Source organism: Euprymna scolopes, chromosome 4 (genome assembly GCF_053919585.1).
Source record: "Euprymna scolopes isolate OS-2025 chromosome 4, ASM5391958v1, whole genome shotgun sequence".
Classification (NCBI taxonomy): Eukaryota; Metazoa; Mollusca; class Cephalopoda; order Sepiida; family Sepiolidae; genus Euprymna; species Euprymna scolopes.
The window spans coordinates 46558433-46577914 of record NC_136485.1 but is presented as its reverse complement, the minus strand read 5'-3'; the positions used below and the strand labels follow the sequence as shown (position 1 = coordinate 46577914).

The 19482-nt window shown below is 33.7% G+C and overlaps 1 protein-coding gene across 2 annotated transcripts in view; it reads left to right on the top strand.

The window, feature by feature from the left end:
- Positions 1–19482, top strand: part of LOC145267223 (IQ domain-containing protein H-like) — a 259132-nt gene that overhangs the window by 132702 nt on the left and 106948 nt on the right. For both annotated transcript variants that reach the window (XM_080123287.1, XM_080123285.1), the window contains 2 exons: positions 6431–6642; positions 13093–13217. In XM_080123287.1, the coding sequence (XP_079979413.1) occupies positions 6431–6642; positions 13093–13217 (337 nt within the window). The remainder of the gene's footprint in view (positions 1–6430; positions 6643–13092; positions 13218–19482) is intronic.

The following is a 19482-nucleotide window of genomic DNA, read 5'->3' as shown; positions in this document are numbered from 1 at the left end:
ATGTGTCAACACTACTCTGTTTTAGGGATTACCTGGCTTTTATACAGATAAAGGAATGCATCGGCAGTGATATACCTTGATCCAACCATTTTTCCAGCGATCATGGCAACAGATTTGATGGATGTCTTTCATTTCAGATCAGGAGTCCTAGAAGCTTGGCAAATCTTTGAGCTTCCCCAAAAGGAGAGCCATTCATTTCAATTGGGGCGTGATGGGGGTCTAACCAACCAACTTTTTACCCCCATTGCACCATATTCTCAAAATTAGAAGATAAAGAATCAGAAAGATCTTGGTCATTGCTGGCCTTTAACGTGTTGCCATAGATTTTGGTGTCGTCTGCATACATGTCTACGTGACTCTCTCTCTCTCTCTCTCTCTCTCTCTCTCTCTCTCTATATATATATATATATATATATATATATATATATATATATATAGACACGCACACACACATATATATATATATGTATATACATATACAGTGTATCACAAAAGTGAGTGTATCACAAAAGTGAGTACACCTTTAACATTTCTTCAAATATTTAAGTATATCTCTTCATGGGACAACACTGAAAAAAATAATTTTTTGACGCAATGAAAAGTAGTCTGTCTGCAGAACATACAACAGAGTTAATTCATTTTCCCCTCAAAATAACCCAAAATATAGCCATTAAAAGCTAAATCCCTGACTACAAAAGTGAGTACACCCTTACGAAAAGTTAACATCGAACATGTCAATTCTCAATATTTTGTGTGGTCACCATCATTATCCAAAAAGGCTTTTACTCTCCTGGGTATGAAGTTTACCAGAAATTCACATGTAGCCACTGGAATGCTCTTTCACTCTTCACTTACGACGTTGTGGAAATTTGAGCACACCCTCCTTCTGCTTGAGGATTTCCCAAAGAGTTTCTCTTCCTTGCAACCTTTTTCTCACAGAAGAGATGTTGCGAGCCTGTTTCTGCTTTATCGTTATTTTTAAGGCAAGTGCTCGTCTGAGCTTCAATCTATGGTCCTCCCTCACCAAACTTTCACGAAAAACACTCGTCTAGCCAAAAACCACTACAATAATTTCCCACACTCTTTATCTGTGCCTAAACCTAAACGCAGATTCCATGAACAAAGCTTCTTTCTTAGAACTGCACGCCTGTGGAACTCTCTTTCGTTTGCCTGCTCTCCAGCTGAGTGCAATTTGATTGTCTTCAAGTCCAATGAAAACAAGTTCTTGATGAACCGTCCCCGTAAGTAATCTAATTACACCCACCTTTACCACACACACACAAAAAATTAACTATAAATACACCAAGCCTCAAAGAAAAAGAAAAAGAAAACGCCACAACAACAATTGCTCCCGACGATGAACGGTTGAACTGATATGAAGCGCTTGTGACGAATATAGCCGATCAACAACTTTTGGGCGCTATAAGATATATAAATGCCAGCTGAATTAAAAAAGACCGCTCGGCGAATTGAAAAAAAAAATTCCAAAGAATCGGAAAAAAGAATAACTTCGTCGTGTTCAATCAAACGTGCTTTAATATATATATATATATATATATATATATATATATATATATATATATATATATATATATATATATATATATATATATATATATATGTGTGTGTGTGTGTGTGTGTGTGTGTGTGTGTGTGTACAAGATCAGTTGTTATTATTTCTATTAGCAGTATTAGCAGTTGCTTATTTTTTTATTTTTATTTTTACACAGTGATCACCACTTATCAAGGCCCGGAAGCCACTCAGGGATAAGGGTTATTGCAAGTACATTACGTTAGTGTGGAGATTTGATGAAGTGTTTACTTAAGGGGGCGGTTCATTAGGAATTTGTTAACATTGGACTTGAATACATCCAAGTTGTAGTCCGGTGGGAAGCAGGCAGACGGAACATTTGTATTTAGTTCTTGCTTTCCTCAGCGACAGAAAGGTAATTTTGGCTTTGTTTCGCGTCGTGACCCCCTTTGGTTTTGATTGAACGTATTTATTTATTTTATTAAAGATTTAAATATTTATTTTATTTACATATTTTCTTCAATATTTTTCGTGCATAAATGTTTATCCATAAACACATGTTTCTGGGTATCACCCTTCGTCAGCATGGCCACAGTTCTTGGAAAGGAATCGAACCCTGTAGCGTCGATGTTTACACAACGACGTACAAAATCAAAATGCATACACGCATTTGTATGCATCTCCTATGCGCATACACTATCCTAAATTAAAACAAATAATTATATTTTGACCAGTTAAAAAAAAACTTTCTGAATTTATTTGCATTGGTCTTTGTAGGACCAGATTTTCTTTCAATAAACCAGTGGAAACCAGTTGACCCGAATCTGAATCAGTGTCGCTGGCGCCCAACTCTGTGCGCCCATCTCTGCAATATTTCCTTCCACTTAGGTAAACAAACATTAATGGACAAACAGACACACTCGGAACTCATTGACTTATTATGGTCTGGCAGTCTATATAAGCTTTCTTCTTTTATATATATATATATATATATATATATATATATATATATATATATATAAAGCAGGCCGCCCGGCATTACCATGTCGTAAAATACACTTAAATATTATATTTCGATTAATGCAGATTTCGTATTTATTATTATATATAGTACTGTTTTAAAAAGTAAAAAAAAACAAAACTGACTCGTGCTCCACCACCGAGAATCGAAACCTAAACGTTTAGCTTACGATTTACTTTTTCCTTTGACGTTAATTTTGTAGCTCTAAAAACATGTTTGCTGAAAGGCTAAATATTAAAACATGAACCAATAGCTATTACGTTACGCATGCATATTGGCTAGCTGTCGTTCTTAATCTGGCAAATTCCATTTTTTTAATTTTCACACTTTTGCATCGATTTTTCGCGGCTAAAACCCAAATATAAAGTTTCGCACACATTAAAATACCCTATATATCAAGTTTTATGTCTGTAGAACAAAAACTGACAGGAGTTTGGTAGACAAACGTTTTTAACCAAATATATATATACGCACACATAAGTTTGTGTTTACTATAACCGTTTGAGGAAAATATTACGCAAGTATAAATCATGTAGAATATCTGCATGAATACAATTACACGTCATAGTAAACTAAAGATGATCATCCCATAAGAAAACGAAAAAACTAATAGGGAATTAATTAAAATGTATATTTAAACAAATATGTAAATTTGCTAGATTTTTTGCAGATGAATGCAATTCTACGAACCATATATAACAAAGTTGTATGTTCTTATAAAATAAATGGTAAACAAGTTTTTAATATGAATATTAATATATACGTTATACATATATATATATATATATATATATATATATATATATATATATATATATATATATATTGAGTAAAATAGAAAAACCGAATGAAATTATTAAAATAATCAACGTTTCGTCCCTATTTCAGAGGACATCTTCAGGATATTGAAGTAAAAATGCAAGATATTACTTCAATATCCTGAAGATGTCCTCTGAAATAGGAACGAAACGTTGATTATTTTAATAATTTCATTCGGTTTTTCTATTTTTATCAAAACATAACGTTAACCACCGCTGGTATTTTTTATTTTTATTATATATATATATATATATATATATATATATATATATATATATATATATATATATATTAGCAAAACTCAAGACAATAAAATATAAAATGAAAGCGTCAAATTCTGTATATTTCTCATGCGTTACAATTGTTTCATAACCATTTAGATAATTTTAAATATTATATTATTTAAAAATATTCTAAAATAGCCACTCTTCAGGTTGCAAAATACATTAGTTATCCGTATATGAATACACTCATAATCTTTATTTTTAAGGGATCAAACAGTTGCATCTAACCTCTACACCACACTTATATTTTCTTTTTGTTCTTTATTTTTCGATAGCCTTCGTATTTAGTAATCGCCCCGTTTTCGTATTTCTATTTTTTAAATAATATTTCAACCAATCATCTATAATTTAATCTTTGTATATATTTTTATTTTAATAATTATTTTTCTTCCCCAATTGATTTATTTAATTGATTTATTTTGAAAATACTAAACTATCCATTCAAATTCTATTTCCTACTAGTTCCACGTTTTTTTACTCAATCTACGATAGTTTCGTATGAACGTTATTTACATTTTATGATCTACTGATTAATCTTAGCTTTACATGTTTTTTCCTTAGAAGGAACAGTAATTAAAGGTTAATTTAAATAGTGTTAATTAAAATTTATCTTTATCCCATATTGGTTATATCAATAATTTAAACTTTGAATTTCTCCTTTCAACTCTTATCATTATCTAAGTATTTCATTTTAATTTTCTATCTTTTCTCTTCCTTATCTATTAACGTTCAAAGGGAAATAACTCTATTTATGCTATTTTTGTCAATTTATCAATATATAGAAATTTCAGGCATTCATATGTTAATATTTTGACTTTAGTATTTATTAATTACCTTTGTTTTATTTTAGACTTATAATTCTACTATTATCTTCTTTATAAGAATCCCAGTTTAATTCCCCATTTAGTTTTCTTCAACTTAATATTTTAATTTTAATTTGTTTGTCTACTGTTTGCAGTTACTTCAGGTTAGATTTTTTCCATTCCTGTGTTATTGAAAATAATCGGGTGTTATTTTGTAATTAAAATTACTTCTATTTCTTTTTTGGTTGTAATTATCTTAAATTAATGATCTAATAATTTATTTGTTTTTTTTTACACCATTTTAAAATCTTAGTATTAAATTAAAATATTCCCTTTCCACACTAACATTTCACCCTCAACATATTCTGCAAATTTTCTTTTCTTTTTTAAAATTTATTTTCATTAGGTTTTAAGCATGGTAATAGGACTTTATTTCTATGAAGGCAGTTTTGAAAATTTCCTCTTTAGAATTCACTATGTAGTATGCTTGAAGTAAAAATAGCTTATGTCTTTTTGATTTGCTCAGTCCATACTTTCTAACTTTAGCTACAATTGACCATTTTAATGCAAATTCTTTTTTATTTTTAACCCAATTCCTAAATGCAGTTGTGTTCCTCTTCTCTATTTTAATAATTAATTTTTTTCTATCCTTATTTCTATCATTATCCTCATCCTTATTTGGCTCATTCTCATGGTTTTTGTATCGTCTGAAGAGTAGCTATTTTGGAATATTTTTAAATGATATAATATCCAATATATATATAAATTGTCCAATTGGTTATAAAACAATTGTAACGCACAAGAAAAATACACAATATGAAGTTTTCATTTGAGATTTTGTTGTTTTGATTTTTGCGAAAATATTATACGATAATCATGAAGTTTAAATAATTGAGTCAATGAACTCCGACTTTAACTTTATTGGCGTATGAACATTACCGGAATTTTAATATATTAAATTTTTTTAAAAATCTTTATATATATATATATATATATATATATATATATATATATATATATATATATATATATATATATATATATATATATATTCTTCAGAATAAAGTTATTTAACAATCAGCTGGTATGAAAACCTGTGATTATAAGATTTACAAAATAATACTGGCATTAATATTCTATAAATATTATCCCATCTAAATAAGAATTGCTCGATATACAAGATAGAGCAAATAAATTAAATTATAATGATTCAGTAAATTAAAAAAAACCCAACCTTTTTTGAAGTGAAATGTTTGAGTTTCATATCAAAGATTTTTATTATTCTAAGCAAGACAAAGAATACTTTAGAAATTTTATCTCCTTATCATATAGGGATTCGATAAATTTCTAAAGTATTCTTTGTCTTGCTTGGAATAATAAAAATCTTTGATATGAAACTCAAACATTTGACTTCAAAATTCATTGAATCACTATAATTTAATATATATATATATGTATAGGCTGAAAAGTCAAATCTGATTTTTACATTTGAATCCTTCGACTAACAGTAATTATCATTCCTACAATGAAGACTGAAATACTAGAGTTTGTAAGTGAAAATAATAAATATTTTAAAACGTACATTGTTATCGCTCCTTTCAACAAGGATTGGGTCTGTATGAAAATTTATAGTAAGTCGTTAATCTCCACATAATGCGATGTTCCGGTCTCTGCTGTTGAAGACTTTACGACTAAGATTACTGTATAGGTCTGTTGATTTGACATTTAAATTCTATTCTTTCCTATGTTAATTGATGATGGTTTAAGGATTTATATGATTTGAAACTTGGTTCAAATCCTTCGACAGGCAGTAATCATCATTTTTTAAACCGAAGGTAAAATTAAAAATGATCTGAGAATGAATTGAAATCAGGCCTGAAACGGCGAATCCTGCACAACCGGAACAGTGATAGATCAAATTGGTAAATGATTATAATTGCTTCTTATAAGAATTATGGATTTTTTTTTTTAGATTTTGGTGGCCCTACAGTCTCCGAAGGCATCCAAAGTCAGAGGAAGTCAGCTTCTACCCGTGTCTCATCGTCATATTTATCCACCGTAACACTGGGTGCATCGAAGGTCAAGAAGTTAAGTGAAAACACAAGAGAATTCACCCCCAGCTCAGGAACTTTATCTTCAAAACGGACATCCAAAGATGGACCACTTTTGAGCGCGATTCCATATGTAAGTAAACATACATCGTATTAAGAACTGACATTTGCCCGTGTATGTGTGGTTGTATGAAAGAGAGAGAGAGAGAGAGAGAGAGAGAGAGAGAGAGAGAGAGAGAGAGAGAGAGAGAAACAGACAGACAGACAGGCAGACAGACAGTCAGTTAGAGATGGGAAATTAAATATGGAGAGAAAGAGACTAAAACTGAGAGAGTGATGATAGATTGAAACTGAGAAAGGTACTGGAAGAAAGTGTGTGAGAGAGAGAGGGAGAGAGAGAAGACAATAAAGAGATTAAGAGAGAGAAAGATACTTAAACTAAGAGAAATAGGCTGAGACTGAGAAAAATACTGGGAGAGAGAATGAACAGAGAGAGAGAGAGAGAGAGAAAGAGACAGACAGACAGACAGACAGACAGAGATGGGAGATGAAATATAGAGAGAAAGAGACTAAAACTGAGAAAGATACTGGTAGAGAGAGTGAACAGGGAGAGAGAGAGGGGGGGGGGAGAGAGCGAGGGAGAGAGACTGAGATTAAGAGAGAAATAGGCTGAGACTGAGAGAGATACTGGAACGGAGTGTGCAAGAGAAAAAGAGAGAAAGAGAGTGAGAGAGAAAGGCTGATACTTTGAAATGATATTTTTTAACGATCGAATATCAGTACTTTAAATACGACAAAAAAAAACAAACAAACAAATATAATGAACAACATGAACATTGATATAAAAATTAGCGTTAAGTTTTTCCTTTGAATTTTGAGTGAAAAAGAAATATGTATAAATTAAACCAATGCCGAATGCATTTCAATTTTTCCCATGGAATATCATATTATACATTGATAAGGTCATTTAATTGGAATTCATTCAGATGAATATAATTTATTAATTTTATTTATTGTGGACAATTATCATTATTTTCTTTTTAGTCGTTTCACGACGTTTCAGCCAACTATTCCTCTGCCCTTTGTTAGGTGGTAAACGCAACGGATAGGAACTCTGAATCTCCTGACTGCATTCACTGCAATTACTGCTTTCAGTAGTTGTTGTCGTCCCACCACGTTTTTGGCCAAGTAAGGCTCTGGTCTGCTTTAGGTAGGGTTGAAACTGCTATTTATCCATGGCGCAGTTGATAGAGACGTTGAATCTCTATGGTTTCAAGTGATGATTATCTGAAGATAGCGGTTTCAATCTTACCCAAAGCCGGCCAGAGACTTACTTAGCCAAAAACGTGGTGAGACAACGACAACTATGGATGGCAGTGATTGCTGAGAATGCAGTCAGGAGATTTGGAGTTCCTATCCGTCGCGGTTACCACCTGACGAAGGCCAGAGGAATAGTTGGCCGAAACGTCGTGAAACAACTAAGAAAAATTGAGGATAATAGTCCGCAATAAATAAAATTAAAATTGATAAAGTCGTTTCATGAAAATTAGTGATATTTTGCTGGAAATAGACAGAAACGATTGTATGTCATTAAAATGTTTGTGAAGGAAATATCGAACGTTTCTTTTAATTACTAATGTTTACATAATGTTTTACACTCACACAAAAGCATACACACATATATGAATCTAATATATATACACACGCAAACACATACACACACATATATATGCATCTAATATATATACACATACAAACACATACACACATACATAGATATCAATCTAATATATATATATATACACGCACAAATATATACACACATACGCATATATATATATATGAATGTAATATATAAACACACAACCACATACACACACATACATATATGAATCTACTAACATTTTTAGATGATACTTCATCATAACATTTTTAGATATAGTAGCTTCTGGGGTTTTATTTAGTTTTTATTTATAATCTAAAATCTCAAAACGAAATCTTAAAAATATGTCTCCGATTTTTTAAAATCCAATATGGCGACATAAGACGTTTTCCGCACGTGTTTTGACTTTAGTTTTTAAAAATGTTTTGCAGACTTTAAACATATTCACTTCCTTTTATCTTCCCCCTCTCAAAATTCCTTTTTATTTGATATAAAAATCTTTCTAATAGTTTTTGATAAACATACATTCATCTCTGAAAAGTTATTTAATGGCCCCCACTATTTTACGAAACACGTGCAAAACATAGTATATAAAAATAATAATATTTCAAAACTTATGTGAATTAACTATAGAGAAAGTTTTGATAATGGTCCGTTTAAAGACTTTTAATTAATTAATTAATTAATTATTATTATTATTATTAATAATAATAATAATTCTGATTTCGTTTATGAACGTCTCTCTGGAAAGGGATGGGATTCATTTCCAGAGGATTTCTCTTAATCCCGGCTTCAAACCAGGAGTTTCAAAGATCAAGGGTTTTCCTAAGAATGTTGGTGGTACCTATAATTGCAGAGGTTTGAAGGCCACCTAAAACATCGGGGATTTGTAGTTTTTTCAATTGTCCTTCCAGACGACTTGATACTACTCCTAGTGTACCAACTACAACCGGGATTATTTGTGTTTTAACCCCGTGTATACGCCTTATCTCCAAGGCCAATGGCGCATAATTGCTCCGCTTCTCATTCTCCTTCTCTCTCACATTCCTGTCCCAGGGTACTGAGAAGTCTACAATCTGCCAGTTTTTTGAGACCTTGTCAATGACGACCAAATCAGGACGATTATGTTCCAATTGCTTGGTCGTTATGACACTTTTGTCCCATCATACCTCTACCTTGCCATGCTCACTTGTTCTCACTTCATCAGGCACCTCCTCAAACCATTTTCCAGCACAGTTCACCCCAACCCTCTACACACCTCCCAATATATCCGGAGTCCCATGCGATCGTGTCTTTTGCGGTACTCTCTCTGGGCCAGTTCACTACACCTTGCTGCAAGGTGCACAATTGATTCTGAGGTCTTACCACAAACCCGGCATTCTGCAGCAATTTCCTCTCCTAGAACCACTTTTTTGAACAATCGTGTTCCTAATGCCTGCTCTTGTGCTGCACAAACAAAAGCTTCAGTACTCTTAGCCAGATACCCAGCTCTAAGCCATTGGCATGATCTTTCATCAGCCACTTCTGCTATATCCCGGAAGAACCTTCCATGCATTTTCTTCCTAGCCAGTTCCTCTGCCCTTTCTCTATCCATACGTTTCACATAATCAGCTTTATTCTCACATACCTCCACTTTATTGGTCACACACTTAAGCATCCACTCCCCACTTCTAACCACATGCTTCTTCAACGACATCTCCTCGGTTCTAACACAATCTTTTACACTTTTCAATCATCTCCCACCATCTTTCCTCTTTTGATACATCCTTGCTACGCTACTTCGAATGTGAAATATACCAAACATTGCTAAAACTTTTCTTGTTTTGATATCCATCTCATGCAACTCCTTGTCAGACCATTCTAAAATTCCCGCATTGTATCTCAAAACACTGACTGGCCATGCATTTACTGCTTTCATTAGATTTCCTTCATACAGTTTCGACTTTGCAATTAGTTTTACTCTTCTAAGATACTCCTTCCTAACCTTTTCTTTCATTTCTCTGTTCATGATACCTACACCCTCCAGCACTCCTAAATACTTATATCCTGTATCTTCTATTTCTTTCATGATTTCTCCATTTGGCAGCACTATTCCATTCGAATGAACCTTTACCCCTCTTTTGATCACCAGCACCGCACATTTACTAATCCCAAACTCCATCCCAATGTCTTCTGAGTATGTCCCCATAAGTTCTACCAGTCTCTCTATTTCCTTTTCATTTCTACCGAATATTTTCAAATCATCCATAAACAGTAGATGGTTGAGGCGTCTGTTACCAGATCCAAAGTTATACCTCAGTTTTTCTCTCTTCAAGAGGATGCTCAGTGGCATCATTATCATTACAAAAAGAAGTGGCGATAACGAATCTCCTTGAAATATCCCACGTTTAATGCCAACCTGCCCCATCTTCTCTCTGTTTGCTGCCAGCACCGTTTTCCATTGAACCATACTTGTCTCCAAAAGCCCTACCACATTCTCAGCAACCTTCATCAATAGTGTTTCATGTATCCATGAATGAGGAACCATGTCATAATCGATCCATGCTACGCTCAGATTCCTTTTCTTCTTCTTTGCACCCTGCATTATTGCTTTATCAATTAGTAGTTTCTCTTTAGTACCTCTCGAGTCTTTCTGGCACCCCTTTTGTTCGTCAGGAAAAACACCATTACTCTCTAGATGTTAATCAATTTTCTCCGCAAATATTCCAGTCAACAGTTTCCACATCAATGTCAAACATATAATTGGTCTATAATTATTGGCATCTGTTCCTTTTGCAGGATCTTTCCTAATCAGTGTGTTCTTCCCTTCACAAGCCAATCAGGGACATCTCCCGACTCTACAACCCTTTGCAGAGCAGCAGTTATAGGTGGATAAAGGCATGGGAACTGTTTAAACCAGAAGCCCATCACTCCATCTGAACCAGATGCCTTCCAGTTTGTCATCCTTCGTATGCCAGCTTTAACGTCATCGATGGTTATCTCAACGTTCTTCATCTGCTGCATTTCTGATTGCCTTTCTCTGACCTCTCTCAACCAGCTAGCCTTCTCATTATATCGCCCTTCGATAGACCAAATCCCTCTCCAGAACTTCCTTGCATCCTTTGCATTTGGAGTGTTGTTATTTTCCGTCTGTTTACTACCATTTAATTCTTTATACAGCTGAGACTGATTGTTCCGGAAAAGGTTGTTCTGCTGAAATGCAACACTTTTTCCTACAAAATTCCTAATTTTCATACCACCAGTGCGGACCTTCTCTTTCAACATTGTTAGAACGTTCATCGTTCCCTTTTCCAGCAATCTATACCTCCTTTCAAGCTCGTCCTTAGCTTTCTGTCCTAGTTTTACTCCTTTTCTTATTTCTTCGATTCTACCAATGTCTTTCCGCCACCGCTTAATACTTTCTTCAAGCTTCCTCTGCCAGTGTGGCCTTCTATCCTTCATTTTTCCATTTTTCTTCTGTAATAAGCCAAGACGATTTGCAATAACGTATGACGCTGCATATAGAAGCCTGTTAAGTTTTGTAATCGATATGTTCTTTCTTATGATGTTGTGAATTACTCCTTGAATTATTTTTACCTCGTTTTTCACCTTCCGCCTATCACAACTCTTCATACTTGGAATTTCTATGATATCGTCTCTAAGAAGAACCTCTCTTAACTTCTGAAGTACTTCTTTTTCTACAGAAGTCAAAGTTCGAAGTTCATCATCACTTCTCCATACATCTGCTCTTTTCACTGGCTTCATTGTCTCAGAGTCAATGATCTCATCTGCCTTAGATCCTTCAAACTCTTTCTTATTACTTCCCCTAACCATAGGATTCCATACCTCCTCAGTTGTCCGCCTCCCATCATCGTTTACATTTCCCTTCTGCATTTCCACTCTCTCAGTTCTTTCATCAGAGCTAGTTTCATCAATTTTACTTTCGTTATTCATTTCATTCCTAACCATCCATTCAATTTCTTTTCTTGCAATCACTGAAAGTAGGTTGCCATATTTATTTTGCTTTAACTGGGATACCAAACTCGCGACACTTCTAGGTCCCCCTCCTCTCAATTCCCACTCTTCCTTCATTTTTCGGATATATCCACCAGATTTGGTACTTCCACTTCTAACAAAGCATTCCCACAGTACTCTTCTTTCCTCATGCGTCCGTGTTTTTTTTACATTTCCTGTTCCAACTCCCTTCGTGTCTTGGTACCCTCTCTGGCAATTCTCACTCCCCCTATACCCAGCCACATCCTCAGAAGTTCAAACAGTTGTATGATGACGACAGGACCCACCCTGTCGACCAGTGGGACACCTATCTGACGTGAGATCATCACAAAATGTTCTAGCCTCATTTACGTCGTTGTTTTCAATATTTTAATTTGACATCCTCCCATAAATAGGGTTAGTGAATTTAAGGTTACACCACCACCGATAGTTTTATCGAGACATTATCTCTACAACAATAGAAATAAAATCTACAATGATAATAACCACACTAATAATATCGGTAGCAATAATATCAACAGCAAAAAACAACACCTACCATTACAGCTACAGTAATAATAAAAAATAATAAAAACATACCACCATTACAACCACTAGTACTACTAGTAATAATAATATTAGTAGTAATAGTAATAACCAATAAAGTAAATTTGTTTTTTTTAAATAATAATAATAATAATAATAATAATAATAATAATAATGATAATGATAATAACAAAAAGAAAATAATAATAATAATAATAATAATGATAATGATAATAATAATGATAATGATAATAATAATAATGATAATGATAATGATAATAATAATGATAATAACAAAAAAATAAATAAAAATAATAATAATAATAATAATAATAATAATAATAATAATAATAATAATAATAATAATAATAATAATAATAATGCGTCTATTCAATGATTTAGGCTCCGCCAACGACTCCTTCATCCCCGGCAATGATGTATAAACTGGCTATTCAAGACGGAAAAACAAGATTGGATACAGCCGAGTTCAAAGCCTTTAAGCACTGCTACCAGAATGAATGGGGCCGGTAAGAACATCATTTCTTTCTATTGCCGTTGTAAATTCGAGCATTCATACTTTCGATTAGTTTTATTACTGCCTAGAATCATTCATGCTTTATTTTGTGTGTTGTACTTTATGGCCTCGTTTTTTATAAAAGGATTAGGGGTAGGAAGGACGCCATAGAGGTCACAACAAAGCATACATGAAATGAACAACGTTGGAAGTGTGTAGATTCTGACTCCATATAATTAAAGACAGACGAATATTGAAGGTTGAGAACCGATTTTATTTACTACTAACAGTTTGTATTAGAAGAGGCAAAGTGTTCGTAGGATGGAATGTGATTTAACGAAGAATGGATTGTCCGATGGAGATATTTGACAGTTTGTATAACGGTGAAATGTTCGTAGAATGTTTGCAGGTATATACGATTTAACAAGGAATGAATGTTCGTAAAATGTTTGTAGGTATGTATGAATTGACAAGGAATGAATGTTCGTAAAATGTTTGTAGGTATGTATGAATTGACAAGGAATGAAGGTTCGTAAAATGTTTGTAGGTATGTATGAATTGACAAGGAATGAAGGTTCGTAAAATGTTTATAGGGATGTATGAATTGACAAGGAATGAAGGTTCGTAAAATGTTTGTAGGTATGTATGAATTGACAAGGAATGAAGGTTCGTAAAATGTTTGTAGGTATGTATGAATTGACAAGGAATGAAGGTTCGTAAAATGTTTATAGGTATGTATGAACTGACAAGGAATGAAGGTTCGTAAAATGTTTGTAGGTATGTATGAATTGACAAGGAATGAAGGTTCGTAAAATGTTTGTAGGTATGTATGAATTGACAAGGAATGAAGGTTCGTAAAATGTTTGTAGGTATGTATGAACTGACAAGGAATGAATGTTCGTAAACGTAACTTATCTTTTGGACGATGGATGTGGTAGGGGTAGACCGGTCATCCTACTGTCGGTGATGCGTGTCCTGGCTTGTAACTGGAAAGCAGGTGACTTCTTTCATCAGCAGCTAGCAGCCAGGCGTCTTCGTCTTCTTTTTCCTCCCCTCTCCTCTGGTTCCCTAAAATCCCTCGTTTTATAGTGGCAAACCAACTCCCAGCGACTGTGATATTTGAGGTGTTTATTTTAGGCGCGGAGCTCTGCCATTCGTCGATAACTATTTTGTGGTTATCTAATTTTTTTCTTCCCAAGCTGAAGCGATGCGTGGAGCCATGTGCAAAAGACGATTTTTCATTTTGTCTCTCATAGTGGATACGTTAACATCCGGTTCGCTGCTAATTCTCATCATGTTCCCACAACTTGTAGTAGTTTTGCATTAACTTTTTCACCCAAGCTTTTATGGTGTTGCTTTTTGTTATTAAGTTTTAAAAGGAATAAATAAGTTAAATTGCTTACATGTCATGGGGTTGTTGGCGATCAGAGGCTTGTCGTGTGTGCTCGTTTGGCTTTCGCGAAGGCGAAAACTGGAAACGATCCTGGCTTTGTTTTGTTACCTTCTACCAGAAGAGGTTAATTTGTGTTAATTTGTGTTTTATTGCATCTTATATATTAAAAAAAAAAAAATAGTTTTATAAAATGGTGCATTTTTTTAGAATCTATCGGGCAAAAAGGCTCTACGGTTTTTAATACGTGACTGCTTGCCGAGCTGAAGACGGGATTTATAGCAATTTCGCAATTTTTCACACCCAGTTCCAGATCTTAAACTACTCCTTAGAGTGGGAGTAATTTTTGAGAGTTTTGCATTATCGTCCACCATATTTTGTTTACATGTTAAACCAAATTGAAAATTACTTTTTATTGTTTTCAACACAAATATGTCATCCTGACACCTAAAATACGTACTAAAAAAATTGCAAAACATGCTATAAACACGTACAGGTTACTGTTATCACAGATACAAGGGCGGACTGTCCAAAACTAAACATTGAATTGTGAAACAGAAGTCAGCCAAACTTTTGTCTAATTGCTAAGAAAACAAAGAGTGGGAATAACGAATAATTTAATTGTTTAGCTATAAAACTTAACACCACGTGTATATACAAAAAAAGAAAACAAAAAAAAACAAACAAAAACAAACAAAAACAAAAAAAAATAAAAAACAAAAACACCTGGTAGTATGAATTTCATGAATTTAACTTAAGTAATCTTTATGAGGATGAAATGCAGAAAATTTTGTGGAGCTAAATTGCCATATATATTTTAATAAATTAGTACTATATATATATATATATATATATATATATATATATATATATATATATATATATATATATAACTTGATTAGCTAGAAGAAGAGAGTAAATTCAACTCTATAAGAGGAGACGCACCTGGATTATACAAAGCTCAACAAATTTCAACGGAGCTTATATAAGAGACAATACGAGTGGATATATATATATATATATATATATATATATATATATATATATATATATATATATATATATATATATATATATTTATTTTATTATTTTTAAAACGGTAATCTACGTACACGCGTGTTTCAAGGTTTTTACCTCTCATCAGCCTAGTTTAACTGTTTCTAGGGATCGAACCTCAGACCATGTTTACCACAGTCTGGTGCCTTAAGCGTTAGGCCATAATCCCTAGATTGATTATACTGTTTATTTTTATCGCTTGTAAATTTAGATTTTGTTATTGTTGTTAATTTTCACGCGATAACTACGGTTAATATTGGCGCCGCCTCGGAGCTCATTTTTTTTATTTACTTAGAAAGTCGCCCTTTTTAATTTGGACGTATATAACAATTTTTTTTATTTTATTATTTTTAAAACAGTAATCTACGTACACGCGTGTTTCAAGGCTTTTACCTCTCATCAGCGTAGTTTAACTGTTTCTAGGGATCGAACCTCAGACAATAACAACAATAACAAAATCTAAATTTATAAGCGATAAAAATAAACAGTATAATCAATCTAGGGATTATGGCCTAACGGTTAAGGCACCGGACTGTGGTAAACATGGTCTGAGGTTCGATCCCTAGAAACAGTTAAACTACGCTGATGAAAGGTAAAAACTTTGAAACACGCGTGTACGTAGATTACTGTTTTAAAAATAATAAAATAAATAAAAATGTTATATACGTCCAAATTAAAAAGGGCGACTTTCTAAGTAAATAAAAAAAATGAGCTCCGAGGCGGCGCCAATATTAACCATAGTTATCGCTTGAAAAATAACAATAACAATATATATATATATATATATATGTGTCCTTATTAAATAAATGAATCATTCTATATTTACCAATATATAGTGTTTTGACTTTATTTTCTACTCTTATTGTCTCTTATATATATATATATATATGTGTGTGTGTGTGTGTTTGTGTGTGAATGAGAGGGAGAGTTCCTAATCTCTATTCTCGTTATCTTATTAAACTGCGTGGGGTGTTCCAAAAGTAATGGCTTCTATTTCTTATTCCGCCCGACTGGATAAGAGAGGATTGCTAATTGCATTGTTATGATGACTAAACTTATGTATTCATGATTTGGAAGTTTAATCTATCGGTTGCAGATACTGATCGTGTGAGATTCTTGCGTCAGAATTCCTAGCAAAAGTGCACTAAGGATGGTGGTGATGAATAATTAATTTCAAGTAAAACCAATAATATTTACTTAATTGTCTTGTCGCAGGAATGAAAATATTTCTAGACGTTCAGGGCTTATCCTTGTGTAATCTAATCACTGGCTCCGCCATTAAATACGGATACTGACTACTCACGTGCCGAGTTAATGTTGCATCCGCATTTTAAAGCTTTATATGAGCGTGACGTCATGAAATGCATATATCGGTATTAAGATTGGAATGAAAAGGGGAAGAGTAGAAAAAGGAAAAGGCACATGCCGATTTGAAAAGTACACGAGTCTTCTCATCAGAGATTTTTAAAGTGAGCCATCCGATCTTTGAATCCCAGAAAGATTTATGGCAATATCTCAGCTGATTGTAGCTAAAACCAAAGAACTGCTGTCTGACGAGAAAACGAAAGAATGAGAGAACAGACTTGTTGTGTTGTAAATACGTGTCGGCGACGTATGTGTGAAATGAAGAAAATAAATAACTTTTTCTTTCACCTAAAAAGTTTGTGCCAAAGTTTATTCCCTTTGCGACTGTCTCTACATACAACGTTTTCGTCCACTTAAAAAATAATTACAATGTTATACTTAGCACTGGAATCAAGCAGTGCAAACCCGGGAGAGGCGTGGTTAGGGATTATGCGACCCTTACTTCATAATCCAGTTTTAATCATCCATCACTCCCCTAGGATTGTAGTTCCGACGGACGAACCTCCCTGCATCATCATCATCATCATCATCATCATGAATTCAAAAAGGATATTAGAAAGAAGGTAAAGCCTAATCATCTGGCCTAGGATTAAACTTAACATAATCTCAGTTCAACAGTAGCAAAGCCATTATTGGACTGATTGTCAAGTAGGTATCCCTCTTATACAAACAATACCTACTAAATCTTTTCCGGGTTTGGCTTTACTCGGGTATCTAGAAATATTAAGAATTTTTTTCTGTTAAATCCCCTTATTCTTTGAGTTGATTTTACTGTTAGTCTCCCGATTGGACCTAGTAATTCACCCCTGTTTGTCCGTTCGTCCATTTGTTTGTTTTGGAAGGGGGATCTTGTAAAGGTTCCCATTTTTCTCAATAACCACACTTTGTATTTTTTTTTTTAAATTTTGCACAAACATTAGTCATGGTGAAAGTAAATTTTTACCATAGCGGATTTTCCAGGATAACTCTATTTGCCCCTCTAGTGGGCATTATATAGGTACAGTTACCCCCAAATCGTTCATCCGTTCATTTGTTCGTACTTTTCTCGATAACCACGCCTTGGAATTTTTTGAAATTTTGCTGACATTAGTCATGGTGAAAGTAAATTTTTGCACTCGTGGAGGGGGACCATACATGCTTGACTTGTTGTTGAACATCATTTCCGATGATTTTGTTGGCATTCGCTTCCCTGATATCTTTCTATTAAGCTTTCCGCTTTAGAAAAATATTGAGACTATTAGATACTTATGGAAGGGGGATTATGTAAAGGTTGCCAACGCCCCCAAGTGAAAGTGTTTCTGTAGAAAGAACTGGGTTTGAACTTGACACACCCAGGTTGTCAGTCCGTGTCGTAAACCGCTTCGTCACCGTCACGTGCCAGCTGCTGCTGCTTCTGTCTATGTTGTATAGTTCTACAAAAATATCTGCAATCAAACACAATTAACAACAATGTATTCAAAAGCTGAAACCCTGTTCAAATGACAAACTGTGCCGAGTGTAATTAAACGTATAGAAATGTATATGCACTGTCAAGTATGTACTCATTAGATGAAATGTTCCATTGTAATTCGGTGAGATAAAAATATTTTCATCGCCATTTCACATTGGATAAACATGGCTGCTGTGGATTGCTGAATCCATTAAAGTTTTCGACATCATTGGCTTTTCTATTGTGCCATTGTTGGTGGACATTGCTGATTTGAAATAGAATCACCATTATTTCTGAAGATATTTTCAACTTCGTTTGAATTGTAAAGATAAAACATTGGAAAGTTATTGGTAACAATAAATATGTAATAGATTAATCTTTGAAGCTATTTAAATCTTATTCAACTCTGTGCAAAAGGTTTTTCCGATTCAAAATTTCATCTTGAAAATGAAAAACTATTTTTGAAAATCTTTATTCATAACAATACTGGCCTTTGCTCTCTATAAAGTGACTCCATCTGTCAACGAGATTATAAATGCCTTGCTTGTGAAATTATTTAGGTTTTGGACATATAAGTAATGTTAAATCTAATCTCGTGATTTTAATCTAAGGCTATCTAAATGGTTTTGGCATCCTTGAAATAAGTGATAATCTGAAGGGGCTAGGCCAGGAGTATAAGTGGCAAGATTTCCCAACAAAATTCACCTAAGAGCACTTTGGTAAGTAGTGCTGAGGACGAGCATTATCATGATGGAAGATGACTTCCTTTCTATTAATTTTTATTTTTATTTATTTTTTTATTTGACTCTTTTATGATGAGGCTTCATAATTTGTGCATTCATTCTTTTTGCAGACTGTTGTTGTTTCATCATGTGTCGGCCACCTCATCCTCTGGCCATCTTCAAGCAATTAACTGCAACGGGATAAGAATATTGAGTCTTGTAACTTATCCCCAGTAATTACTGCCTTCCATAGTTGTTATCTCACTAAGATTTGACCAACTAATCCTCTGGTCTGCTTGGGTAGGATTGAAACTGC